The 27,522-nt window shown below is 40.7% G+C and overlaps 1 protein-coding gene across 1 annotated transcript; it reads right to left on the reverse strand.

The window, feature by feature from the left end:
* PWP2 (PWP2 small subunit processome component) lies at positions 1 to 27,513 on the reverse strand. Its single transcript, XM_084612171.1, has 21 exons — positions 27,379 to 27,513; positions 26,540 to 26,652; positions 25,118 to 25,212; positions 24,647 to 24,746; positions 23,848 to 23,991; positions 23,085 to 23,220; positions 22,404 to 22,630; positions 21,127 to 21,270; positions 19,378 to 19,448; positions 18,090 to 18,226; positions 16,059 to 16,207; positions 14,558 to 14,705; positions 12,863 to 13,013; positions 10,898 to 11,078; positions 9,521 to 9,668; positions 8,350 to 8,458; positions 7,449 to 7,514; positions 6,606 to 6,824; positions 4,300 to 4,450; positions 1,573 to 1,647; positions 1 to 1,411 (listed from the first exon to the last, which is right to left on the reverse strand). Exons 1-21 carry the CDS (start codon positions 27,394 to 27,396, stop codon positions 1,261 to 1,263), a joined length of 2,733 nt encoding a protein of 910 aa, XP_084468297.1. The 5' UTR covers positions 27,397 to 27,513; the 3' UTR covers positions 1 to 1,260.
* Positions 27,514 to 27,522: the final 9 nt, after the last annotated feature.

Here is a 27,522-nt window from a genome sequence, read left to right on the forward strand (position 1 = left end):
GAGTATACAATAATATTTATTTTATACAGTTGAGTCATACAAACTGATTTTTTGTATATCTAAACATTTTTGATGCACATTTTCTCTGTAACAGTTTTCAGTAACTTTTTGCCAAGTGCTGAGAGAAAGAGAGAGGAAAGCAAACCCACCAAAACAGAATTTAATAGAAGATCACTTGTGACTGAAACCAGTCGTAATCTGTGAGATATTCTTCACTAATAGAGATCTTTTAATATATTGCATGGGAGACATGCATGTTTTTTCCATACCCAGAATATCAAAAAAGTAATTCACTGGTGCTCATGTTAACTCACATTTAAAGCAACTGGGAGACCCAAACCTGCAAAATCTGACATCCTAATGAACCCTGGTTGTACTGTTTAAAAAAAACCAACCAAACAAAAAAAACAGCTGTCATGTTAAAAAGAAAAGAGAAACAAACATTCAGATATTTACTGTTCTTCTGATTTGGTTACATAGTGGTATAAGTTGCATTCAACAGGCTGGAAATTTCTGGACATAAATCTTTACTGCAATACCTTGATCATTAACCAATTAAATTCCTTGCAGATGCTGTACTGCACAGAATCTTTGCTCACACTATGGTGAAACATTTATCTCAAATATTTTTCCTTTTTTTGGGTAATATTCAGCTTAAAGTTTGGATAATTTTAAAATTTAGCAAATTATTATTATTTTATTAAATGCAACTGGGATAACATTTTAAAATGAGTTGAGGTCAATATGCAACCCTCCAAATATTTAATGAAAAATGACACACAAAAATGACTAAAAAAAGAGTTTAATCCAGGGGCACAGAAATATTGTGACAGCAAAGGCTTCAGAGAGTGATTTGCAATGCCTAAAATGCCTGTATATTTATACAAATTTTATCAAAAACAAACACACTAACAATATGTTTACTTGTGCTTTTATCTTTTTTGACAGATGAACACAAGTATCTTGTTTGAGTTCGGATACAAATCTAACTGATCACCTTTGTCCTTGCTCCCTCAGTTACGGGAAGAGGGAGGCCACAAGCCATGTTTTAGGGACTCTATGGACTACACTTTAGCTATCCTAAATCGAACCAGATTCTGTACCTTTGCAGATTACTCCAAGCCTATATCACAACATATACAAAATAAGCCACTATGAGGGCCACTTAATCTCAGTGAATTCCACTGGTGCAAGTGATTGCTTCTGTAGGTCCCCAAAAAACAAAAAGGAATAGGAAAATTAAGGGAAAATACGTTGTCCTTATGATTGCGTGGTTGCCTCTTCCATAAGATAATCACTGTTAGAGTCCTCCAACTCCTCTTCACTCACTGATGTTTCTGCAGGACGTTTCATGCCCCGTTGTTGTGAAATGGCCAAAGCATATTTAATATTATAGCGATTCCACTCACAGCTGTAAAAACAAGTCACCAGAATACAAAAACATTAAAAGCTAGGTTCTGCTTCATCTAAGTACATCACACAAATTTTCCCTCTCAGCATTCAATAGCCTTAAGCTTTTGTACAAGATTATGGTTTAAGTTTTAAAAATATTTAAAGGACAGCAATACGTACAGTTTAGAAACATCTTCAAAGTGACGTTGGATGCTCTTCTGAAGGAACTGAATCATAGGCAGCAGCTTCCCTGACCTACAAAGGAGAAAGCAAGCAACTAACTGTGTAGCCTGTATTTATACATGGATTTCTAGAATCCTTTTTCAACATTATTCTTCAAATAAAAAAAACGGTTATATTGTTAGCTCATTTTTACATATCAATGTTCTAAATCTAAAATGTCACTGAATAAAAGCAAGTGACCTTGTAACTTTGTGCTGTGTCCACCAATAAACCTGTGTACAATTTTAGCTCAGTACAACATATGTATGCAATTTATTACTCATGTTGCTTCAGCTGAGTTAGTCAAATGCTTCTCCCTCCCCAGCACCAATGTAGAAATCAGCCCCAGAAACTGTTCCATTCTGAGGTCAAATGACAACTTTTCAGAGTTGATTCTGTTTGCTATAATGAAGAAGAAGTTGACTCAAGGTATAAATTCCAGGAAAGCAAGGCAGGAAGTTGGACTTCACAAACTATCCACTGCTACTTTGTAACAAAACAAAAGAAAGAATCAATCTTCTTTTCCATTTCAGATTCATTAAATGATGGCATGATGTGTGAATAACTACTCATTCTTCACCCCACATCAGCAAGAAAAGGAATACATAATTGCTTCTTCCTCTGGTCTACGGTGACTCCCAAATAGTAGTTGGGAAGAGCTGTCAGATTTTTAATTTGCCCAGTGTCCTCATTCCAATTGCCCAAAAACTCTAAAAGAATGCTGAGCTGAAACACTCATATCTTGTCTAATTGCCTGAAAGGAACTAGGCAGGAATGCAGAATACAGAAATCATTACACTGCTTTCCAAAAAACTAGGGCTGTCAAGTGATTAAAAAAATTAATCCCCATTAAGCACGAGATTAAAAAAATGTAACTCGATTAGTCATAGTTTTAATTGCACAATAATAATAGAATACCATTTTTAAAAATATTTTTGTAGGTTCTCTATATTTTCAAATATAGGCTAGGGCAGGGGTTCTCAAACTGGGGGTTGGGACCCCTCAGGGGGTCACGAGTTTATTACATGGGGGGTCACGAGCTGTCAGCCTCCACCCCAAACCTCGCTTTGCCTCCAGCATTTATAATGGTGTTAAATATATTAAAAAGTGTTTAATATATTTAACATTATAAACATTATAACAATGTTTATAATGTTAAATATAAAATTAATATAAACATAAAATTATAACATTATACGGGGGGTCGCACTCAGAGGCTTGCTATGTGAAAGGGGTCACCAGTACAAAAGTTTGAGAACCACTGAGCTAGGGGCTAAGGGCTTCAGCCTCACCCACCCCCCATGCCTCCCTCCCCATCCAGAGGTATGCGATTAATGTGTTAATTTTGTTTTCAGTTAATCACAGGTGTTAACTGTGATTGACAGCCTACTAAAAACATAAGCAAAGTCTACAAAGTCAGCATAATTAGGTATGAAGCACTGCCCAATTGGATGTCAATTACATGAAATGTAAATAATTGTTTAAGAACAGTGTTCCCACAAGTCTTCTTACAGCTCTTTATAGCTTTATGCATTTAGCACCTAAAGCTAGAAGTTCAAACAAAGTTCTACCTACAATCTAGGAGAGCCTCCTCTGCAACTTTACTGTAGGATTCACGTTGTGTCTCCCAAATACTCACATTTCAACATACATTGGTCATTGGGAAGTCATAATAATCAAGTAACAGGTTTCAGAGTAACAGCCGTGTTAGTCTGTATTCGCAAAAAGAAAAGGAGTACTTGTGGCACCTTAGAGACTAACCAATTTATTTGAGCATAAGCTTTCGTGAGCTACAGCTCACTTCATTGGATGCATACTGTAGAAAATACAGAAGATGTTTTTATACACACAAACTATGAAAAAATGGGTGTTTATCACTACAACAGGTTTTCTCTCCCCCCGCTCCCCACTCTCCTGCTGGTAATAGCTTATATAGCTTATCTAAAGTGATCATTCTCCTTACAATGTGTATGTTAATCAAGGTGGGCCATTTCCAGCACAAATCCAGGGTTTAACAAGAACGTCGGGGGGGGGGGGGGGGGAGGGAGAATAATAAAAAAGGGGAAATAGGTTACTTTTTTATAATGACTCAACCATTCCCAGTCTCTATTCAAGCCTAAGTTAATTGTATCCAATTTGCAAATTAATTCCAATTCAGCAGTCTCTCGTTGGAGTCTGTTTTTGAAGTTGACTATCCTTCAACAAAAAAACTTCGAATAAATTGGTTAGTCTCTAAGGTGCCACAAGTACTCCTTTTCTTTTTGCGAATACAGACTAACACGGCTATTACTCTGAAACCTGTCATTGTAAGGAGAGTGATCACTTTAGATAAGCTATTACCAGCAGGAGAGTAGGGTGGGGGGAGAGAAAACCTTTTGTAGTGATAAACACCCATTTTTTCATGGTTTGTTTGTATAAAAACATCTTCTGCATTTTCCACAGTATGCATCCGATGAAGTGAGCTGTAGCTCACGAGAGCTTATGCTCAAATAAATTGGTTAGTCTCTAAGTTGCCACAAGTACTCCTTTTCTTTTTTTAATAATCAAGTAACTTTAATTGGGCTGTATGTTTCAATACAGAATCTCAAAGATAGTTGCTGGAAGCCTCTTAACTGTCTCTCAAATATTTTAAACTTTAGCCTAAAATGTCAAATTTTCTGTGTTTTGATTTTCAAGTCCACTCACCTTGTTTTTAACTTCTGTCCATGTAGCATCAGCAACCGCTGAGCCCAAGTAAGATAGAATTCCAAGTGACGAGATGTCTCAAAGGCAGAGGCTAGAAACTCCAGCACCTTTTCCACATACAGCTCTGGGAGCGATGAACAGACAACGTCAACTGTTTTTAAAAAACAAAAACAACAAAAAAACCCCATCAAGCTTTCAACTGGAATTATGGGGTGTGAGGAAAGGGAAGGAAAATTGAGGAGACGCCCTTTCAGAGACTATCCCAGTTCTACTATTCTGCATCACTGCACAGGAGGTAATCTGCCATATTGTGATTATCACTCGCCAGTCCTTCAGAAAGTAAGTTACTCCCCTCTGAATCTTCCAACCTACACACCACTTAAAAGCAAGATCCTCCTATCTACCACTAAAACAGGGTCTGCCATGACATTTATTTCCTATTAAAACTTCAACTACCTTCACTCCACCCTTTCCCTCTCTCTGCACATCCAAGCTCTGGCAAAATCTTGCTGCTTCTCACTTTATAGTAACTGCCATAGCAGATCAGACCAGTGCTCCATCTCATTGAGTGTTCCTGTTCCCAACATTGGCCAGTATAGGATGCTTCAGAGGAAGGTACTAAAATAACCCTCCCACAAAAGAAGTTTCTTCGTAACCTTTGTCTGTCAGTAGATGACAATGCCCTGAAGCATGAGGATTTATAACTAAGGCTATGCTTCTGTCATGGAGGTTGCGGCTTCCATGATTTTAAGAGATGTCAGAGTTCTTTGGCTTCAGCCCCGGGTGGCAGGCCTTGGGCTTCGTTACTGGTTTACTGTGTGTGCATTTCCATGATTCATTATTTCCTGCATCCTGTCCATGACTTTAATAAAAAGACCCATGCCAAAATTGTAGCCTTATTTATAACCCTTCCAAATAAAAATCCAATCTAATGTAACTCTGAATTTTCTCATCATCCTTATAAATGTCTAATCCCCTTTTTGAATTCCCCACAAGCCCCTGGACTCTCTGATACGTCACTGCAGTGAGTTCCATGGCTTAAGTATAACAATTCTAAAATCCTACCATTCCTTTCAGTCCCTATTGCCAAAACCCTGGTTCACAGCATGGTTCTCCCCCACCTAGATTGGATTCTCTCCAGCCTTCCCGACTCTCCCCTCTATCCAACATAAAACAGATATAATAGCCTTCTTCTTCTACCACCACCACATTCCTCCCTACTACCTCCTTCCCTGAATTCCTTTTCTATCTTATAAAAAGGAAAGGAGTACTTGTGACACCGTAGAGACTAACCAATTTATTTGAGCATAAGCTTTCGTGAGCTACAGCTCAATTCATCGGATACATCTATCTTATGTATCTTATGCACCTTTCTACCTAAAATTCCAACTCCTTATCCTCAGCCCTAAGGCTTTGCCTCCTGACTACTTTTCTGATCACCACCCACCCCGCCTTGCTCACCCGTGTCGCTTCCTCCCATTCTTGCCTTTCTGCCTTTTTCTATGCTGCTCCTCACACCTGGAACAGTATTACTTTCTGGATGTGCCAAGCATCCACTCTCCTACACCAACGCAAAAAATCTGCATCATTTGACCACTGACTTCTGTACTCTACAGTCTTCTTCCTTCCTTGCCACACCTCATTCTCTACATAAAAATATCAGCACATAAGCTATATTTACTTTATGACATTTTTATTTGACAACGTTCAGTCTCCTGTTCCTATGTTTATGAAGTTACATTTTAAGCTTTTTGGTTCAGGAAAATTATGCCCCCAAATAAGTGATGATTAATTAGCAGTATGTATGCACTGTAATGTATAGTAGTGAAATGTGCCTTTTTTATTATATACAATAAGAAAAATGACTTCTATAGCCATTTCTATTCAAATATCTTAAAGTACTTTGTGATCCAGGAATTAAGGCACAAATGAGCCCTGTGAGGTGAACATTATCCCCATTTTACAGATATAAACCTGAGGAAAAGAGAGGACTTACTTGTGCAAGGTCAAAAAGGAGAGTGGCAGAGAGGAAACAGAAACCAGATTTCTTGACTTTCAGTCTTACCTTCAGCTGCAAGACTCTCTCCCCCTTCCTCTTTTGACACATCAGTACTGAGGTAGAAATGACTAGTATCCCGAATTAACACAGCCTTCCATAAACATGCAGTAGGCTTGCTGTATTGTAAAATGTTTGGTAATAAAAGGAAGTTTAAGGGCTACACTCTGCCCTCAGACTTCAGCTCAAAGGGGGTTACACAACTGGATTTCAAATTAGGTTAATTACACTTTATGGAAGCCCTGCTTACCTTCATTACATGGTACAGTCTCTATGACCTCCTGAATTAATTTCTTCTCATTCAGCCGGAAGGCCATGACAATGGCCATGGTGTACTCCTTCTGACTCAGCACTTTGCGCACACTGCTAGGTGTGATGTCAATGTCCAACTCAAATGGATCAAAGATTAGTCCGGAGTCTAGTGAGTAGATGAGAAGGCCTTCTGTGGTGGTCGCTGCCCAGCTTCGCCCTAAAAGAGAAGTGGCACTTGATATTTAAACACAACGCACTTGTTTTTTTCTGGGGAGCGGTGATGAACATGAAGACTGTTTCCCATGCTTGCTTAAAGTGATTTGGGAAAAGGACGTCTCTCAATACTATAGATGGTTTTACTGATCAAACACCGTCTGTGAAAGGTGCCAGCTTCACAGCACGATGAACTTAAATCTTCTGGTTATCCAGAACACAGGAACAACGAAGGCAACAATAAGCCCAATACACAGCACTGTAATGTGTTCTGGAGGGATTGCTACTACGAACAAGAAATCAGCCCCTCTTCAGAGAATGCCAATAAGGGGGCCAATAAGTGACAATATTAATAACAGTGGTTTCTGCGAGGTGTTTTCTGTGCCTGGAATGAGGCCACCAACTCATTTCACATAAGCCCCTGGAGAGTCACTGAATGACAATGTCTTTATGTCACCCTAAATCTGGGGTGAATTTGAACTAATGACTCAGAAATTAGAGGCTCACATCTACCAGTTCTCACCCACTGCTCAGTCCTTCTGCAGTGTGCGTGTGTGTGTGGAGGGTGTGGGGGGGGAGAAACGGGACTCAACATTACTGATAAACTACATTTACAGTTAACACCCACCAGTAGGAGAGAAACGGAGGCATGTCACTCTTATCTCTGGTTTAAAGTGCCGAGAACTCATGTCACCTGAAACAAGAAATGAGAAGCAAGTCATCAACACACCAAACTAAATATTCACACTGGATCTGAACCCTCACCCTGGAGTTACTGTTGGTGAATCAGCAGAAACACATCTGACAAAGGAACACTGAACCATTGTGTGACAGATTCAGGATTGGTGGTATGGCGAGCATGATAGATATTGGTAAGGTGATAGATACCAACAGATCACTTAAAAAAAATCCTGAGGTATCAGATTTCCTTTCAGCTCATAGGTTACTTTGCTATTTTCCTTATCATCCTGTTGTTCTGATCTCAAACATGAGCAATACCAATGTGCCATGTTCCTACTTTGGACATGATGTTCATCACACACTCAAATGTAATCAGTCATCTTGTATTACAATAGCCTCCAGAGGCCTCAGATGAGAACGGGGCCCTGTTGTGCTCCACACACGGAGACAGTCCCTGCCCCGAAGAGCTTCCAGGCACAAGACAAAGTGTAAGAGGAGAAACAGACGGAGGAAAATGACTTGCCCGAAGTCATAAAGCAGGTCACTGGCTGAGCCAGGAACTGAACTCCAGTCTGAGTGCCAGCCTTGTGCTCTACTCACTAGGCCACAGTGCGTCTGTTTCCTATAACCTCTATGAGAAAGTATTCAACAACAGGTCACTGATCATTACATCTGCACAATGTTTTCAAACTAGCTTTGTAACAATTTTGGCAGGGTGGTGGATATGTCTAATAGCACCACCCCTTGTCCATCCCACACTGACCCAGGGTTGAAGGGATTGTTTTTATCCCATGGAGCCAAGGGCAAAAAGCAGTGTTACTAACAGTGGGATTAAGAACTGAATTTACCTCTCTTTACACCTGGAAGAGCAATGGCAACACCATCCTCATCCCCAACCCCATCATCAATCAGCGCCATGCTGCCAAATTCAGTCATTTTCCTACGATCCAAGTACTCCTGAAAAATATTCATATTCCATTTGTAAAATTGCTTCTCCTCTCCAACCGAACATGTTTCCTTATATCTGAAGAATACACATATAGCAGAGGTCCCCAAACTGTGGGGTGTTCCCCGCTAGGGAGGGAGCAGAGGAACACTCGGGGAGCACGGCTAGGCCCCGGAGTAGGGGGCCAACATGGGTATGGAGGGGGGCACGATGTAAAAAGTTTGGGGTCTTCTGATGTAGAGAGAGAGTTCTGAACAGGATTAACTGAGTAATTCACAAACATTTAATGGGTTAGCCCAGTCACCTAATGGTTATTGTTTTGTACTTTCATCCAAGAGTCTCCTTTGACTCCTGGAAGAAACTGAAGCTTACAATACTGTGGGGTCCATGCTCAGCCATTGATGAGGGAAGGAGTGCCCCTCAGTTTACCTTACAACAACCTCTACTTGATTTAGGAGTGTTCATAAATGGGTTTCAAAGAAAGTCCAGGTCAGACCTCCTCAGAGAGTGGCCATGACAATTCAAGGTGAGGAGAATGAGAAGTTGAGATCTAAGAGCTCCTAGCAAGATGGGAAGAGTGATGGAAGAGACTGCAATACTGCAGTTACTTTTAAATTAACTGAAAACTTTTGCATTTGGCAATCCTGTCAGATTACATTCATAAGTCGAAGTTTTGTGCCAGGCCCTCCCTCCCATGCTGCATCCATTCTTTGGCACAAATATGTTGTTCACAAATAAAATTATTCAGTACAAGATTGTCAGTAATTTTAAAATCTCTCCCTCTTGAAATGCAATGTAATTGCAAATTGACTTTACTATCATTATTGTCAAGAAATTTGCACTTTCAAGACCCAAGCACTTTGGCTCCTTTTGAGTTTCTTGTAGTCCAGTAGTTACGCAATTTTACTCGCTCTTTTGGTGGTTTCACCTGTGACTGTCTCCTACTCAGTACCAACAAAATGAACTCTCACTTAAGTAATAAAATATTCCTAATGCAAACCTCATTTATCAGACACTACCAAAAACAATCACAGTCTTAAAAAAAATAAACAAAAACTGAGATAGTCACTTACTTCCATTGCATCTAAGGAAAGATTACATGAGATTTCAAATTTCTTCATAAGAATCTGTTCCTTCACATGATAAATACAGACAAACTTTGATAATCCTCCTGCCAGAATAGACTGGCCATCAGCTGAATAACACAGAGTAGTGAAAGATCTGAAAAAATATATAATGCATAATTTCACTCCTACTTCTGAGCTTTGAGCAAACATCAATACAATGAATCAAAATTGCTATTGAATAAAAGAAAACCTTTTCTAGTTTAATCTTCCACAGTCATTAATTTAATATGTTTAATGTACAGAATAGTTTTGACATGACTGAGTACTTCTCAAATTCTTTATTGTGAATTATCACAATGTAGATTTCAACAGATTTGTTGGCGTACCTCCCTACCTCACAGGGTGTTGTGAGGATTATTTAATGTTTGTACTACTCCACTTGTAATACAGCCATGTCACGTCAACAGCAAAACAATTCTCGCAGGCTTTTCCATCAAGCACACTTTTCTTTCCTCTCAGACATGCAATTTTGCAATCCCTCTGGGCTTGAACCTCCCTTAGAGGGAAGACAAACCAGCCTCGGCTTAACACCCCATCAGTACCATACACTCCTGCAACCAGGCTTTACGGGATGGATGTGCATTAACATAAGTGAGCAGTAAGCCACATATGAGACAAATATCCACTACAAAAGGTTTACTTTCTTCCCAAAGGTCTTCATACCTGTCTTATCTGCAATTAAAATGATTCAGAAGAGCCAGAAAAAAATTACTATTAAATGATGAGCTCTATTTCGAAGACAGCAACTGACTGGTGTTCACAACTGAAAGTTATATAATTTTCAAAGAGTTATTGCCTCAATTTTTTGGGGTGAGGGGATAAAAGGAAAGATTTCTTAACAAAGGCATTCCATACCAGCTGTGCTCATTGTTTGAGAGATTTTTTTTAAAGTTGATTGTTAATAATGCATTTATAAAAATTTATACTGCTGGATAATAAAACCAGCAGGATATCTCAGATTACATCTTCTGAAATGAATCACCTACATATCAGCTACTCACAAAACTGTAACTGTGTATGCCTTTTACTGTCACTGATAAATGATGCACAGCATGACATGAAAGACTGAATATGGTATAAATGAATCAAGTTTAGGAGAAAGAACAGATGCTCAGGATTTGATGTATGAGTGACTCTGAGCTGTGATGAAGGTACCAAAAAAAAAAAAAAGGTCTAGAATGAATGGACAGCACACTTGAGTCAGAAAATATTCAAGTTATTTAAACAATCTCAGAATCAAGATATTCAGATGTCGGCTAAATTCTGAAACCCTCACAAAAAGGGTTGCATTTCTTGTCATTGCTACATGAACATTTTACATACTTTGACTTAGCAGCTTGTTTGGCTGTTATTTTGTCCAACTCTTTTCTTCCCATCTGAAGGTCATGTCTTCCTTCAATTGATCCTGTCTGCACTGCATTTTCATGATCCCAGAAAGTTATCTGTCCATCCAGGGTAGCAACCGCAAGCTCATTGCCATCAGGGCGGAAAGCAACAACAAGAACTGCAGAGAATTTGGTTGATGAATAAAAATGTACTTCAGTCTTAACACATTTTTTCTGGACTCTACTAAGCAAGATGGAGAATAAGAGGGTACACATTCCCATTTTTATAACAAAACACAATGTTAAGATGACGAAAACCCAGGTAGCTAGCACCAAAGGCTTTTTGAGCTATTGACAGTTTCCAAATACTATGAAACAGCAGCAATGAAAACTACAGGCTGAAACTGGCAAATAAAATGCTTACTCCTGAAGGAATTCTGTACCAAAAAATTCTGTTCACAGTATTTTAAAATGCTGAAAATTGTATTTGTCAATAAATAAGTGTGGAGGCTCCAGCAAGGCAGTGGGGAGCACAGACCACTGGCTGCACAAAGGTGGGAGATCACCTTGCAGGACCCCCCCGCAGACATGCACTCGGCAGTGAGGCTGCACCTGACCCAGCACAAGGGCCAGACCCGCCCCAGAGGTCTGTGTCCGGTGGGGGAGGGGTTGGGCTGCAGGGTGATCTTCCACTTTGTGCAGCCAGTGGTCTGTGCTTCCTACTGCCACACTGGAGTCTCCACATTTATTTATTGACAAATAAAATTTGCAGAATTTTAAAATATTGTGAGCAGAATTTTTAATTTTTTGGTGCAAAATTCCCTCAGGAGTAGCAGGTGAAGCAGCTCACCAGGGTTAGCAGCCCCTGCACCAGGCACACCAGGTGTGGGCAGGCAGGCTCAACCCAGGCTTCAATGCAATGGATCAAAGTATGGAGAGGCTTAGTGTGGGGGAGATCAAGGTGGGGCAATCTGGGTGCGGGGGATCTGGATGCACAGGGCTCATTGGGGGTTCCGGGTGCAGGGCCAATGGGACTCTGCAGGTAGGTCCAGGTGAAATTAGTTGGGGCTCCGCGTGGGTCCGGGTGCTAGAGGAAAGGGAGTTTCAGTATAGCTGGTTGAGGTTCAGTGGAGTAGGGATCCAGGTGCAGGGGGGATGGGGCTTATAGGGGTGGGGGTTCAAGTGCATGGAGAAGTCTGGGTGCAGGGTGGTGGGGCTCAACTGGGGGTGGTCTGGATGCAGGGGTGGGGCGAGGTTCCAGATGCACGCGGGTTGGGCAGATTGGGGAGCAGCTCCCCATACAGTGACTCCTTCCCCCCACAGCTGAGGAGAGATGGGGGCAGGAAGCGGCGGGGAGGGTGTGCAGAGCCAGAGGTTTCTGGGGGTGTCTGACCCAGCCACTCCGTGCAAGGGAAGTGCACTCCTTATCCACCCCAGCCCAGTAAAGACTAGCAGCTGAGCCCAGCTCAGGGTAGGAGCCATGGGCTGGGTGCCAGGACTCAGCAGGGGGCTCTGGGTGTGGAGGGTGAGGCTCAGCGTGTGTGTGTGTGGGGGGGGGCAGGTCTGAGCATGGGGGCATCTGGATACACAGGGATTGCCGGATGGACTGACTTGGCACCCGGTGGGGTGTCCCCAGCCTCCACCCCGGCAGTTACCTCTCCGCTGGCTGCTTCAGGTGCCCAAAACAACACACCCATGCTGCTAGGGAGGGGTGCATGACCGATCTTGCATCTTCCCTTTGCTTCCCCATCAGAAAGTCATTTTTCTGCGGGGAAGCAAAGAAATCTGCACAGGACATGAATTCTGCGTGCGCACAGTGGCACAGAATTACCCCAGGAATAAATGTTGACCGACTGACCTCATCAACTACAGATATTCTCAATATATTTTTGATGGAACAATACCTAAGTTCATACATAACTGCCTCTATATGACAGATTAAACAGAATGAAATGAAATTTACCATCTGAGTTCAGTGTTAGTGTCTCCTTGGTTCTCCAGCTATCAAACATATCCCAGAGTCTGACCGTTTTATCCCAAGAGGCACTAGCTAAGATACTTTTCATTGGGTTAAAACACAGACTACTGATGGGACCTTCATGGCCTGATAAGACCTAATGGAGTAAGAAAAAAATAATATGGAATAATTAAATGAAACTGAGTTCAACATATAAACATGTGGCAAAAACTGTGATTATGTCTACTAGCTGTGGATACCCTTACTACATATATTTAGGAGTATATTATTTTTTCAATGCAAGGGATGTTATGCACATACATTCCTGTGTACAGAGATGGGAAAGGACTTCCTTTGGATCTTAAAGAACAGGAAATAGAAACTAGGTAACAGAATTCCGTAATACTTGCGATTTTGTTTCCTCTGGTGAAAGACGATCAACTTAGAATTCAGAAATATAATGGATTTTTTTTTTAAATGTATAACTAACTAGCCAGAGGAATTGACAAGTAGATCATCTCTCTGGAGATTAAGGCTGGCCTGCTTCTGAAACCATTTCACCATTTGCTGTTTTCCGAATCAAAGTCCCTGTTGCAATTCTGATTGAAAGGTAAGCAATAAAAATATAAAAAATACTCTACGAGCACATCTGTGGTTTCACATTTACATTCATTCCAATTAGGAAAGGAAATTCATTTCACTTTCTTTTTTTAAACCCGCAGCTGCAGAAACAGGTGTCTGAAAAAGAGGCAATACTGGAATACAGGACTTCCATTCACTTCTCTCCCAACAAAATTCATCTGCTATCATTACTGACTTACGCTCAGTAAGCTACTCCGCAGTCAGTCAACTGGTTTTTTTCACCTAGTTTGCTTTCACATTAGTGTGGATGTTTAAGGCGTGGCCATACCTTTGTCCAGTAAGCAAGTGAAAGGCATGGAGGTGGTGACCATGCCCCTTCACAGTCATGTCTTTCCATAAGTAACACACCTCTGAGAAGAATCCAGAATTTTTAAGCCACAGTGGGGAATTTAACCTTAAACTTTTTCATGAAAACCACAAGCTTCTTCCCTTCTATTGCTCCCAGCCTGCTGTGAGCAGAGTATGGTCCAGTTCTGCACTGTAGCAAGAATGTCCTCAGGCTGTATTTTAGTCTTGAGATTCTTCCTACAACTTCTACGTCATACTGAAGTGGACAACACAGGCTGAGTTCTTGTCCAAAGAGGCGATGGTGGGCATGGAGAGGAGAGAGGTTCTCAACTGCTAGTGTTGTGTTCAGTCTAACCATTCTGCAAGGTACCACACTTTAATGTAGTCAGTCTATCAGCCCTCTTTCTGGCTGTATACATCTTCCCTCTTTCCCTTCAATAAGAAGTCATTTATGCACTAGCTGTGCTCACTCAACAGCCAGAAAAGTTCAGTAGGCTTTTCCTAGTTTGCTCTTACAGTCAGCCACTCAAGAATGCTGAAAACTAACCCTTTCCCCACAGACACAAATGTAGCATGGTCCAGAGATACCAAGTTATAGATTGCCGGGGGGGAGAGAGAGAGAAAAGGCTAATGTGGCTTTATACATATAGCTGCATCTCCTCCACAACACATAACCCTCAGACAGGGTTAACTAACCTAAAAGATACTTAACATAACCAGAGTGCTTTCTATGTTAATTGTGAGTGATCTAGAACAATCTCAGTTCCTTACATCTAACAGTCTGCCACTCTGCATTGACCAGACAAATATGTCAAACGAGTCCTGGGAACCAGCTGAAATAATCTCACCGCTGGAGTCCACCGCTAAGCAAGAGAACTGGGCTGGTCGTGGAGAAGTGAAGGTGCGGAAATTGCGGTATCTGTTGTAAACAATATGCAAACATGATTTAAAAATATATATCTTTGTATAGGTCTAAACAATTAAAAACATTAAGATCATCATAGAATCACAGAATATCAGGGTTGGAAGGGACCTCAGGAGGTCATCTAGTCCAACCCCCTGCTCAAAGCAGGACCAGTCCCCAATTTTTGCCCCAGATCCCTAAATGGCCCCCTCAAGGATTGAACTGACAACCCTGGGTTTAGCAGGCCAATACTCAAACCACTGAGCTATCCCTCCTCCCAAAAATTATGTTACAAAAATTAAAGTATTTCACATTTTAATATTTTATATATTTTTTAAAATAGCATTTTAAACCAAGACGTGTAAGAATTTAAATCTGGAATATACTTTGCAAAGTTACTACATACAGAAATTAAAATAGACATCCAAAAAAAGACATTTTTGCTCAACCAGTGGAGTTACGTATGACTTGTTCACTATGAATGAGTTCAAGACTGGCTCAGGGACTCCTGTCCAGCAAAAGCTGGACAATTTGTGAAGATGATATTTTTTAATCTCCAAAAAATATTCATGTTCATCTTTGAAGATGCTTGTTCTTTTTTTTTTTTTAATATACACACACCTATCCTGTGAATGATGGAGTAGCTTGCATGTGTCCCTGTACACATACCTTCTGCTGAATGATTGGCAACAGCTATGCCCATATGTTTTATTAGTTTCCTTTACTGAGTGAACTAGTGGAGATGTTCCTTTAGACACATGTCTTTATCAGTTAACTGATTTTTGAAGCCAGAGATTATGGATTCTCTTACTGAACTGTTAGCCTCTAGGTAACAATTGTGGTGGCCAAATCACTGGACCTAGATCCAGTCTCAGACAGAGTCTCTTATGCACAGAAGGGTGCTTTGAGGCACAAGGATAAAGGAACAACAGCCCACAATTGTGTAGTGTTGGCATAGCCTATGGAAATAATAGTTTTCTTTGTATCCAAAGATGCTTGATGATGCAAAAAATACAGACTAATCAAGTTTTAAAAAACCATCAGAAATGATCCATTCCAGATGCAGAATGAGGATCTAAAACAATTCAATACTGCACCTCTCCATCAACCACCAGGCGTGCTGGCTAGCTAATTCAGACTCCCTACCCTACTGCTTCACAATATCTGTTTTCACTTATTAGTCAAAATCTGATAAACTCACTTTAAACCTATAAAACAGCACTAAGATTTGAAGAGTGAGAAGGTTTTATGACTGCTGGGGACTGTGGTTGGCAGTATATTGCATTTAGAGACTAGGAATGAAAACACAAGATCCTGATAATCTTTGGACAAAACTGAGTGACGCACTGAGGCTTAAAGAGGATTTACCTGTGAAGATCAAAGGCTCGCACTGTTCCATCCAGGGAAGCACTCAGAATGACATAACCGGTGGAGGTAAAAGTTACAGCAGAGATGCTGCTGGTATGCTCCATAAAAGTGACAAAGCAAAAGCTGCTACTGGTGTTCCAAACTTTCACCTGCAAAAGAAGTAAGAAAAGCCCTCTAAGAATTCCTGTATCATAAACTCACACCCCAATGAATCATAGAATATCAGGGTTGGAAGGGACCTCAGGAGGTCATCTAGTCCAACCCCCTGCTCAAAGCAGGACCAATCCCCAATTAAATCATCCCAGCCAGGCCTTTGTCAAGCCTGATCTTAAAAACCTCAAAAGGAAGGAGATTCCACCACCTCCCTAGGTAACGCATTCCAGTGTTTCACCACACTCCTAGTGAAAAAGGTTTTCCTAATATCCAACCTACATCCCCCCCACTGCAACTTGACACCATTACTCCTTGTTTTGTCATCTGCTACCACTGAGAACAGTCTAGAGCCATCCTCTTTGGAACCCCCTTTCAGGTAGTTGAAAGCAGCTATCAAATCCCCCCTCATTCTTCTCTTCCGCAGACTAAACAATCCCAGTTCCCTCAGCCTCTCCTCATAAGTCATGTGCTCCAGCCCCCTAATCATTTTTGTTGCCCTCCGCTGGACTCTAATTTTTCCACATCCTTCTTGTAGAATGCTCCAGCATAGCTTCATTATTTCATTCTGAAAGCCCAATTCTGCATGCCTTACTCACTCAGACAGCACTCCCAATTCAGCCAGTGGGAGTTCTGTTTGGGAGGGAACAATGCAGGATCAGGCCTTTTATTTGTAAAATCTCAGTGAAACACATGCAAGGTGAACATCTGATTAAAGCTGGTTGAAAATTTTCCATTGGAATGATTTTCGGACAGAGAATTCACTTTACACAAAAACTAAATTTTCCACAGATTTCAATTTTGCAAGAAAATTTCAATTTTCTGTTGGAAAACTGTTCCCAGCTCCATGGCTTCCCTGTTCCCCAACAGGGTGAGAGTTACCCTGGAGCTGGGGCTCCTAGGCCAGGGAAGCCCAGCTCTGCAGGCAGCGTAAGATACTTTTTGAAAAGATCAAATCGTCGTTTTGACTTTTTCTAAGGAAAATTTCAGAACTTCCATTCTGTGGGAAATTTGATTTTTCATTATGTTTCAGAATTAATTTTCTCATTTTTCAAGTTTTGTAATTTCCCACAGAATATGAATTCCCATTTCCAGTCAGTTCTAAATTTGATTGGCAGCAGTGGGGCTATTTTTCTTTCCCAGCCCCAAATTTCAGAGTGGGAGAAAAATGTCTATATTTCAGATATATAAACTGTTAAGTCTCCAGACCATAATTAGAAAAGACAATGGCCCCTTTCAAAATCCAAAGCCTGGCTCTCTCTCTCTAATCTACAGCTTCAATACAAGTCTCAACTACGAGACACTTTCATTTTTCTTGTAAACAGCAACTATCTGCAGTGGTACATCTGAGAAAATTTTGTTTAGGAATCATATCTTTTTATAAAACTTATTTTGGATTTATTCTGAGACTGGTAAACCCCAACTGTTAGAATGGCATGGTGGATGTTTCACAATTTTGGATAATTGAGGGTCGTCTATACTAATACACCATTAATCTACCATCTCTGCTAGTGTGTTAATGTGGACAGGTATTAGGGACACTACTATCAAGCCCACACTTTGGCCTACTTTTTTCTTTATGCTGCATTGCATCTGCAACTGTTCCAAATCAAATTCTTAACTGCTAGAAACTGTAAGTAATGCAAGCACATCCCAAAGAACATCCCTACAATAACAAACCAGAATGTAGAGGCAGTGGGAAAGTAAATTGCTCCTAGCTTCCAAAACATATTTACAGGCATTGTGGCCAAAAACATTATTTTTAAAATTATGAAAAAGGATTTGTCAGTTACAGTAACAGTGCTCTCTATAGTGTATTCAGACTTGTACCACTTGCTATACTTTTGTGAGCCAAGAGTTTTTAATAACTGACTGACTTACTTTCCCATCATCCCCTCCAGTAACTAAGTATTGCCCATCTGGAGAATATGCCAATGAGACCATACTGTTGAAATGGCCCTGCTGCTTCAGCACGTAAGACTCACTTTGCCATTCCCACACCAGCAGCTGACCCAGACCTGTAAACATAATAGAGGAGAGGATAGATATGTAATTCCGACTCAGTGATGGGGCCCATCATATACAGGCTACATACCATACTTGCATACAACATCCTTCCCATTTATAAAAAAAACATGTGCATACAGATAGCCTGTGTTATGTATGCATCCACCCTAAGAGAATGCACAGTGGTTGATTTCAAGATCAAGGTGACAGACTTTCTGCAAACGTCAGCAGTTGTTACTTTGACTTAGCATTCTTATTGCTTTGCCAAGCCAATACTGCTACTGTCACTGGCAGAAGACAGATGTGTCCTGATGAGCAGCCAAAAAAAGATGGAGGAAAACCATTAAAAAAAAATTACTAGAAAGAGAAAAAATAAAATAAAAATAAAAACACACAAGCTTGAAATTGGTCTTTCCTGTGAAATATTTTTTTTTAAATCTTGCCTTTTTTAAGTGAATCAAAACTATATCTCAACATTACTGAAACACAGGAGAGCTAATGTCTACCAAAAGCAGCCAAACTAAGGTTCTTATTGGTCTGGCCAAGAAGTTACTGCATGGAATATCAAATGGCTTTCACTCAATTCCATGGACTCGAGAAGGGTTCTAAGAGAGAGACATCTGTTGAGAGTGGGGAAGGGTTCAGCTTGCATGGCGGTTGGTTATGGACTAGACTTGCAGCTCAGAGTTGGAGGAGGTTAGCTGGTGCATCCATCCAGCCATAACTTATAGCAAAGGAAGACATTTATATCGGTGAAGAGAGATGCACACAGGAAGAAAGGTAACCCAGAATAAAGGTAAAATATAACCTGTGCTCAGGCTGGTGCCACAATATACTCCCTTTAGAAGGAGGATAGTCTTAGCAGTCAGGAACTGGACTAGGAATCAAGACATTTAGGTTCTATTCCAAGATCTGCCACAGATTTCATGACAACCACTTAATCTACGTGTTTCAGTTTTCTCATCTGTGAAATATTATTTCCCTACATCAGAGGGATTTTATAAGCCCAAAATCATTAATCTATGTGACATACTCTGATAGTATGGTGATGGGCCTATAAAACAACAAATAAAACTTTAAAATGTAGGGGTCCTGCCTGACTCACTCACACCTGCAGACCTGCAACATATTGCCTTAGAAAGGCAACCCTTGAACTACAAACCTGAACATCCAAAAGCAATCCAGTCACCAGTGCAGTTGATAGAAATAGTCGCAATCCTCTGGTCTGAAATACTAAGTGAAAAATGCCAAGAAATACGTAAATTGAGGATTAAAGGAACAATGTAATTTGAGAAACTGGGTTTTGATTTCCTCTATTCAAACAAGTCCTTTGATTTTCACATTCCTATGAAATCAGAAATAATGAACACATATCCTCTAATAAATCTAAAGGAAACCAGCAAAAATACACTGCCTAGTCAGCATTGGAATAAGTTGTGCCAGCCCAGGCTTTTGGATCAAGGACATATGGAGACACTTTCACAGTAATGCAAAAGATGTAATGAGAATTTCACATTTAATTCTATGTTAAACTGAAAATGCACCACATATTTTGATCATGAGAGCCAAAGTTCCCATTAGCACAAGAGGACAAATTCTACTGTAGTCACTGGAGTTGGGTCCACTTATACTAGTGGCAAATTTGATCCTAAGAGTCAAGGAAGCAGTAGCTAGAAGTGTTCTCTGTGTTCTCAAGTGTTCTCAATATACAGGACACAGCCAACTATGTCCCAATACATGCCCATCACTGTGCTAATTGAATGGCATCAGAAAGCCATAGGTATTGTAGTCCCAGTAATACAATTCCACAGAGCTAGCAGGAACACACAGTATTTCTTCCTTCACAATATTTGTGCACATCACTCTCATCTCTCAATTCTTTCCCACTTAATGTCTGCACAACATTCTGAAGAAGTAAAATGATGTACAAGTGTTAAGTATTATTTCAAGATTAGAGTGTAAATGTATTTCAATACAAAATGACCTACAATTGAATCAATACACTCTTCCTAATCCCATCCAATTTTTTTTTTTTTAAAACGAGTGTCGATTTGAAGTGATTTGTACAGAAATTTTTGTGTGGTTTTTAAAATTGTTAAATGTATTTCACCACAGACAAAAACCACTGCCACAGTGCTTAAATGCTGATCAGTTTTACAAATTTCCACCATTTCAATTCAATAAACTTCAATTTATCAAAGGATAGATAGCCTGGAGCTAGCTGTGGAGCTGTAATTTCTTCTGATACTTTTCAGACTTCTTATGGGATAGAAGGAACAAAAAATATAGTCCAGGGTAAAGAGAGTATAAATTTGTATTTTAAAAAAGCAACTATGAACTCGAGCAAGGAGCTACTTTGTGGTACAAGATTAAAATTTGCCATATTCTAGAAAGATCTACTTTGTTGTAAATGGACAATGTGCGTTCATTCTTTACACATCCCCTTTTTAAGTTTAACACGCCATGCTACATAGCAACCATCAAAATATAATAATAATATTCATCTGCTATATCTTTTTGGTCTTAAAAGCACTTTAGAAATGTTATTTATTAATACCCTTGTGGGGTAAGTAATATTCTCATTTTATACAAGCAAAAACTGACCTAGCTGTTCAGTGACTTGGCCAAAACCATAAAGAGGGTGTGTCAAGGCTTGGATTAGAAATCAGAGGAGTTCCTGGTTCAAATCATGCCCCTCTCTAATAAAGCAATGAAGTGGAATTAAATAGTTTTATTTAATCTGTCAGACATTAATGCTCCTATTCAAATCAGTGTGGCTTCATAATTCCAACTCATGACTGAAATGCCAATTACAACACCCAGTGGACTGTTCAAGACTTTCACACCATGACATTCTTCCTTCAGCATTAGACACAATGACCCACTCTATGGCTTGTACAATTAAACTAACCTTAAGGAATGGATGAGGTTGAACTCTGGAAGCTCATGTAGGTGAAAAATTCCAGAAGCAAAACCAGTGACTAGAAGGTGCGTTTTCTTGTGATAAGCTGCAGATGTCAGGTTATTAAAATCTCCTTCTTTGTTGAAAAAGTACCTATATGCCAAAGAAAATAAACCAAAAAAGCAATGTGAAGATGACTGACAGGTGTACTTTTGCAATGACAATTCAAGATAAGGCAAGTATGTTGGAGGTGGTACCACAACAAACAAACTAAAACACAGCAGTTCTCCAAGTTGCTTATGATTTACATTTTGCTTTATTCCTCTAGCTGAACCACTCCTCCCACCATGGACACTAATTTACAGCTGTTACACTAACATAATTTAGCAGACATTGCACACGACTATACACAATGAAAGACACTTAAGGTTAACCTCAGAGGAATTAAACTGTGGATTTTCTTTTGGTCACCTAACACCAACATCTGTGGTTTCTATAAAATAAGTGGTTATTATCCCTGTATTCTTTAAGATGATTCTAAATGAGTAACTAAAGCACTGGAATCATAAATACTGCACTCTTGGTACTGAGGTTTATATTTTGTAGCTGTAGCTCTTACGGTGTTGTATTTGATGGCATTCTCAGGGTCAAATAAATGTATGTGTGAATGTTATCCAACAATTGCATATTCCATTTAAAGTTTCCTTATACTCTAAGACTATGTACTCAATAAATAAAATGTCTCATTTGGAAATGTGGCACTCCTTCAGAAAGGTAACCCAAACTGCTGATGTCATCTTAAAGATACCTATCTTCTATAGAAGTTAACGTCACAGAGCCACAATTCAGTATTTTGATGTCAACCCATCTTTTCTCACAGAAATATAGCTCCACAGTAGCAGAAACTAAGCATCTATCAGTGCCGCTGCAGATGGCGTGCCCTGGACCTCATTACATTTCCTACGTTTTTAACTTTTGATAGTAATCTTTTGTGTCATCAAAAAACAAGAACATTGATTTAATCCTTGGCAGATGGAGGAAAATCTTCTATTTACTCACCAACTGCATAAATCACTATTCACATGCTCAGGGTACGACAGAAATGTGTTTTATTGAAGGCAATTATAATAGGGTTTAATGACTGAAAGCTGGATAGCGTTGTCCACTAGCTTCAAGTAAGACAAGGTATATTAATATAAAGTGAGCAGAGCCCATTGCAATGAATCCCCACTATGCCTGTTATATCTACCTATATATATCCCTGTTATCGTTGAAAGATCACCTACTTTGCAGCACGTGAATATTTCACTTTGTCTCTCCTTTCTTGTTCATTTGTAGTGGCTTTGCCATGAATCTCCTCACCCTTGTGCTGTTCAATAAACTCTTCACCCAGGTCTTTCATTGATTCATTCTTATCTTCAGCTCTGTCCTTGGGAGGCCTGGGCTTCAGACCATCCAGGCCTGTATCACACTGCCACACACACAGAGCCCCGTCCTGGCTAATTGTGTACAGCTGGAGTATAAACACACACACATCTATCATGACCATCATACAGCCCTATGGTTCCATAATCTGCTGAATTAAACAGCATACCAGCCCTCCAAAAACTGGATTAGGGAGTCGCAATACTTACTCGATAATTAAGGTTGTAACCAGCTTCCACTATAAAGCATTATTTTAGGGCCCCTACACATTTGGCTTAGAAAATTCATTTATCATGAAAATTGTAAGATTTACTCTGAAGACAGAGGAAAACGTTTCGACAAAGTCTAAAGACAATTTGGCAAATCATGTTTGAATTACAGGACATTAAATAGCCTAACAGGTATTTTCCACCAGTAATTTCTATGAACACTTCATTAGAATACCAATGCAATAGAAATTCAGTATGGTTATCTACAGATGGAAAAATGCTGGGCCAATTTTAATGTGAATATTCAAATAAGCAGTGGGCTTGCTTACATACATCTAGACTATTCTCTTCAAAGAAGCAGGCTACGATTGCATCTTTATGCCCTCCCAGAGAGTAATAGATCAGGTTAACCCATCGCTCAGCTCCAAACACCCATGTTGACATGTCCTTGCTACCGACTGCAAAACACCTATAAAGAAAATAAAGGGGAAGTTAGATCAGAGCATGGGTTCACAAATTTTTGCACTGTGTGGACCCCATTTTAACAGAGAGGTACAGATATTCAATAGGTGATTCGTACTGGACAGATGTTCACACTACAACTGATAGTCTTAGCAGGGATGCCAAGCATTGAATAGGCAGAGACAGCCAACTACACTCACTCCGTAAGGATCATTCCCCCTCTGAGGGGATGGAGACCCATTTTAAAGGGACAGTTATACCCTACTGCTGCCCAAAATGTGGCTATATTCTATGGATATGTACTCAGGCAGCTTTTAAAAAAAACCAAAAAAAAAAAAAACCATTAATTGTGAATAAATTTAAGAACATACACTGAGAAATTGAGAAATCAAAGGGAGCCTTCAAAGCCAATGAAAGACTTGAGAATTTGGAGACTGGACTACAGTGCACAAACACAAATGAAATTTCTATTGGAGCAAAATTTCAGGATCCAACATATATACTATCCTTAATAATGAACACCAAATTAACAATAAAGTGGGATTTGCAAGAACATCTTGCAATAAAGAGCAATAAAGTGGGATTTGCAAGGGAGCAAGGAGCACAAGTCCCATTGACTTTTGTAACTACTTACTTTGAATCATCAGTCCAGTCAATACATGTTGTTTCATCATAGGGACCATAGTAAGTTTTGTCCAGAACAAAGGCATTAAATTCTCGCTTCTTCCCAGGGGCATGGTACATAAGAGCAACATTGTCCTTTGTAATCACAAATTTCCTATCACACAGAAAATGAAGAGCAAAATTATACAGAAAACCGAAGGAGCAACCAGTCCTTCCATGCCAGAAACAAGAAAAATACAACAAAACAAAATAATATTAGAAAGGGATATTTCTTGTGTGATGAAAGGATAAATATGTACTATTGCTACACTGGTAAAGACAAAGTCCTGTCATGTAAAATACATCACCTGCGTATACAGCACCCCCCACTCCAGTAAATGTGTGTATATGTATAAATAGAGTTTGTGTATTACTTCCAGAAAGAAAATTTTTCATTAAAATCAATTAAGATTGCTCAAGGAAAACAAAGTGTTAAAAGCAAGGAAATGTCCGTAGTTAAGATATCATTTTTCAACATACCTTTACCCTCAGCTTTTGACCACTTAGAGGGGCAGAGTCTGCCCCTATATAAATAAGTCTCATACATCTCCAACATCACTCAAGATCCTACAATGCAAAACCTTGACTTCAACCTCTGCAGCGTCACTATGTGCATCTCTTAGGTACCTGTGCACCAATGAACTTGAATTTTCCCATGGGGAAGTGCATTATGAAGTCAGAGTAAAGTTTCCTTGACTGGCCTAACTGTTTTTAATTAACTACAGCTTTCATTACCTACACTTTAAAGTTGTTGTTAAGTTCCTGTTTACCTGCCATCTGGGGAAAAGCAGACACAGTGCACTGGCTTCTGAAAATGGAATTGATGTATTACAGATTTACTGATCAAATTGACAAGCAAGGCAGCTCCCTCTGTAAGGAAGGAAGGAAGGAAAAGGATTACTGAAACAGCTCGACACTCTGAAGAAACTAGGTATATAGATTTATTTCTTTTTAAGCCAGACATCTTTTTTTTTGGGGGGGGGGGAGGTGTCGTACACGCTTCTCAATATAACACCATTTTAAAATATTAACATAGTAAAACTGAACAAAATTAAAGAAGCCACATTATGGTTCAACAACAACTTTGAAAATTCTGAGGAAGAAATTTATGTTTTCAGAATTAAGTTTTAGTCAAATGTGGCTAGTTATGGGTAAATATTATCATGTTTAATAAAGTGGACTCTCTTCTGCAAACTGTAGTTCTCTGACACACCTTTAGGAATAAAAAAAACCCCAAATACCTTCATCAACTAATATGGCAAGACTTCCATCTGGAGAGAGCCCCACACATGTGATATTGTGCCGTGTTGCCAATGGTAATGTTTCTGACTTATTACTAGAGGAAAAGAAAACCAATAAAACAACATTAACCACAGCAGCATAACAGTGCTCTAATGACTTCATAATATACTAATGCTTTTCATTTTCAGAGGACTAGGCCTTGATTTCTAGTGCAGGGTCAGCATGGGCTGGGAGTGGTACAGAAACAGGGTGCATAAACCCTGAAATTACTTCACGCTGCTCAACAATAACCCCTGTAGATGAATAAGAAGTGGCACTGAATGGCATGCTGCCAAGTGCTCTGCAGCATGATGGCCACAATGAAGACTTTTAAAGATAGGAAGGTTAAAAGTAGAGATCAGGGACACCAAGACCCCCATTTCCCACAGAGTAAAAAAAAAAGCACAACAGAACTGCACAGGGATACCATACCACATCAAATGCACATTGATACTATTGATTGTCTTTACTCATTGTTTTATAATACTTTCATTTGTACAGCTACTCTTCTCATCGATCCACACATATGAATAGAGCCCTGCAAATGTGTGAATATTCACATCCGTGGATCCAAATTTTACAACAGAGCCCTGCAAATCTGCAGATATTCGCTTTATATCCAGACCATGTTTGCAGATCAGACGCAGATACAAATTTTGTATCCGCATAGGGCTCTACACATGAAATATGCATTCTCTGATATCTCCTGGCAGCCTATTCTATAGGCTTGACTTTTTTTTTTTTAAACTACTGTAAGAGAGTGGTGGTGTTTGAGAATGCTAATCATTCCAGAAACCTCTGTATCAGGCAGATTGTTCCCCCTCCTCTCACCAAGATACTTTTTATTTGAGAAGACTACTATACACACTTTTATTTTGGAAGCCTGCAGTGCCTGTGCACTAAGCAAAATCTTCTACCTCCTTGTCAGTGATTAACTTGCCACACACTAAGTCTGTTCTATTCAGGTTCTCATACTATCACCTGCTGAGCTCCTTATACAGCCCTCATCTGTGTGCCTCCCAGTCTTTAATGAATTTTATAACACCACACGGAAATAGAGAAAACTATTTTACAGAGGCACAAGTTGATTTTGTGACTTGCTCAAAGATGCAGATCAGTGGTTGAGCCAAGAACTGAACACAGGTCCCCCAAATCTTAGTCCAGAACCCTACCCTGTCCACTAGACTAGGACAGCTTTCCTACCATTTATCCCATGCCCATCGCTATAGTCATATCCAAATATTTCACTATCCAGCATCGCCAGCCCCAGTTCTGTGCCAGCCTTTCAGGAGCTAAAATGAAGATATGTGATTTATACATAGTCCAACTGGACTATTGCATCAGTTAGCAGGAGAGGCACTGTGCAAGCCCGGGTCACTTACTTTTTCAGGTCAAAGACGGTGACTCTGTTCCCGATGGGGCTGATGACGCAGTTACCATCTGCGGTGAAATGCAGGTTCCCACGCCGATAAACAGTGCCCAGCAAGTTAGAGAACTTGGGAGAGAAAGGAGAGGGTGCTCTTACTGGGGGCTCAACAGGAAGGCGCATTCCAGGGAAGGGATGCTTAAAGATCAGGGTGGGGTGGTTACAATCCCCAAAGGGGGAGCTCAATGTGCTGGAGGAGCAGGCAGGGGTTCAGAGAGGTAAAGAAGGAACAGTCATTAAGCGCTCAGAGCAAGTGCGTGGGGAGCACTGGGGCAAACCAGGGAAGAATGCATGGGGGGGGGGCACAGTGTAGAGCGATCCTTGCAACAAGGGATGGGCTGTTCCCAGGGACTCCAGGTGTGTGTGTGTGTGTGCGGGGGCGCTCTGCAGGGAACACGGTAGGAGGTGTGGGGGGGGGCAGTATAGGGAGAATTCATGGGGAGATGCCACGGATTCAGGGTGTTTGAGGGGGCAGCTTTGGGGCTCTGCAAGGAGCACAGGGTGGGATGTGTATGGGGGGCAGTGAAGGGGGATCCCAGCGACTCAGGATATGTGTGTGTGTGGGGGGGTGCTTAGGGCTCTGCAGGGGGCACGGGGGGTGCGTAGGAGGGGCAGGGCGAGGGATCCAGGGGGGGTTCCCAGGGCAGGATATGGGGGGAGGACTCTGGGGCACGGTCCCAGGCTGCGGGGGGGGGGTGTGTGCAGGGGCGGCTCAGGGGCAGGGCCCAGAGAGCACCACCCGGGGGGGGGAGGGGGGCTCCGGCTGTGCCGGTGACACGCGCGCCAGCCCCTTACCCTGTAAGCGAACTTCATCCCCGCGGCGGGGCTCGCGCTGGCGCCAGCGGCTCCGCGTCTCCCTGCAGGCCGAAAGCGCGTGCGGCCCCTCGCGCCGCAGGCTCCCTCACTTCCGGGTCACTCAAGGGAGGCGGCCCACCCCAC

This window comes from Lepidochelys olivacea (assembly GCF_965140295.1).
Source record: "Lepidochelys olivacea isolate rLepOli2 genome assembly, chromosome: 1".
NCBI lineage: Eukaryota > Metazoa > Chordata > Testudines > Cheloniidae > Lepidochelys > Lepidochelys olivacea.

What these genes read in the sequence shown, in the direction of transcription:
- PWP2 (XM_084612171.1), bottom strand. An exon ending in ACCGTCTTTGACCTGAAAAA is followed by an intron (nt 25,213 to 26,539) that starts GTAAGTGACCCG and finishes CTTTTCCTCTAG; the next exon opens with TAATAAGTCAGAAACATTAC. An exon ending in TTGAAGAGAATAGTCTAGAT is followed by an intron (nt 22,631 to 23,084) that starts GTATGTAAGCAA and finishes TTTATACTCCAG; the next exon opens with CTGTACACAATTAGCCAGGA.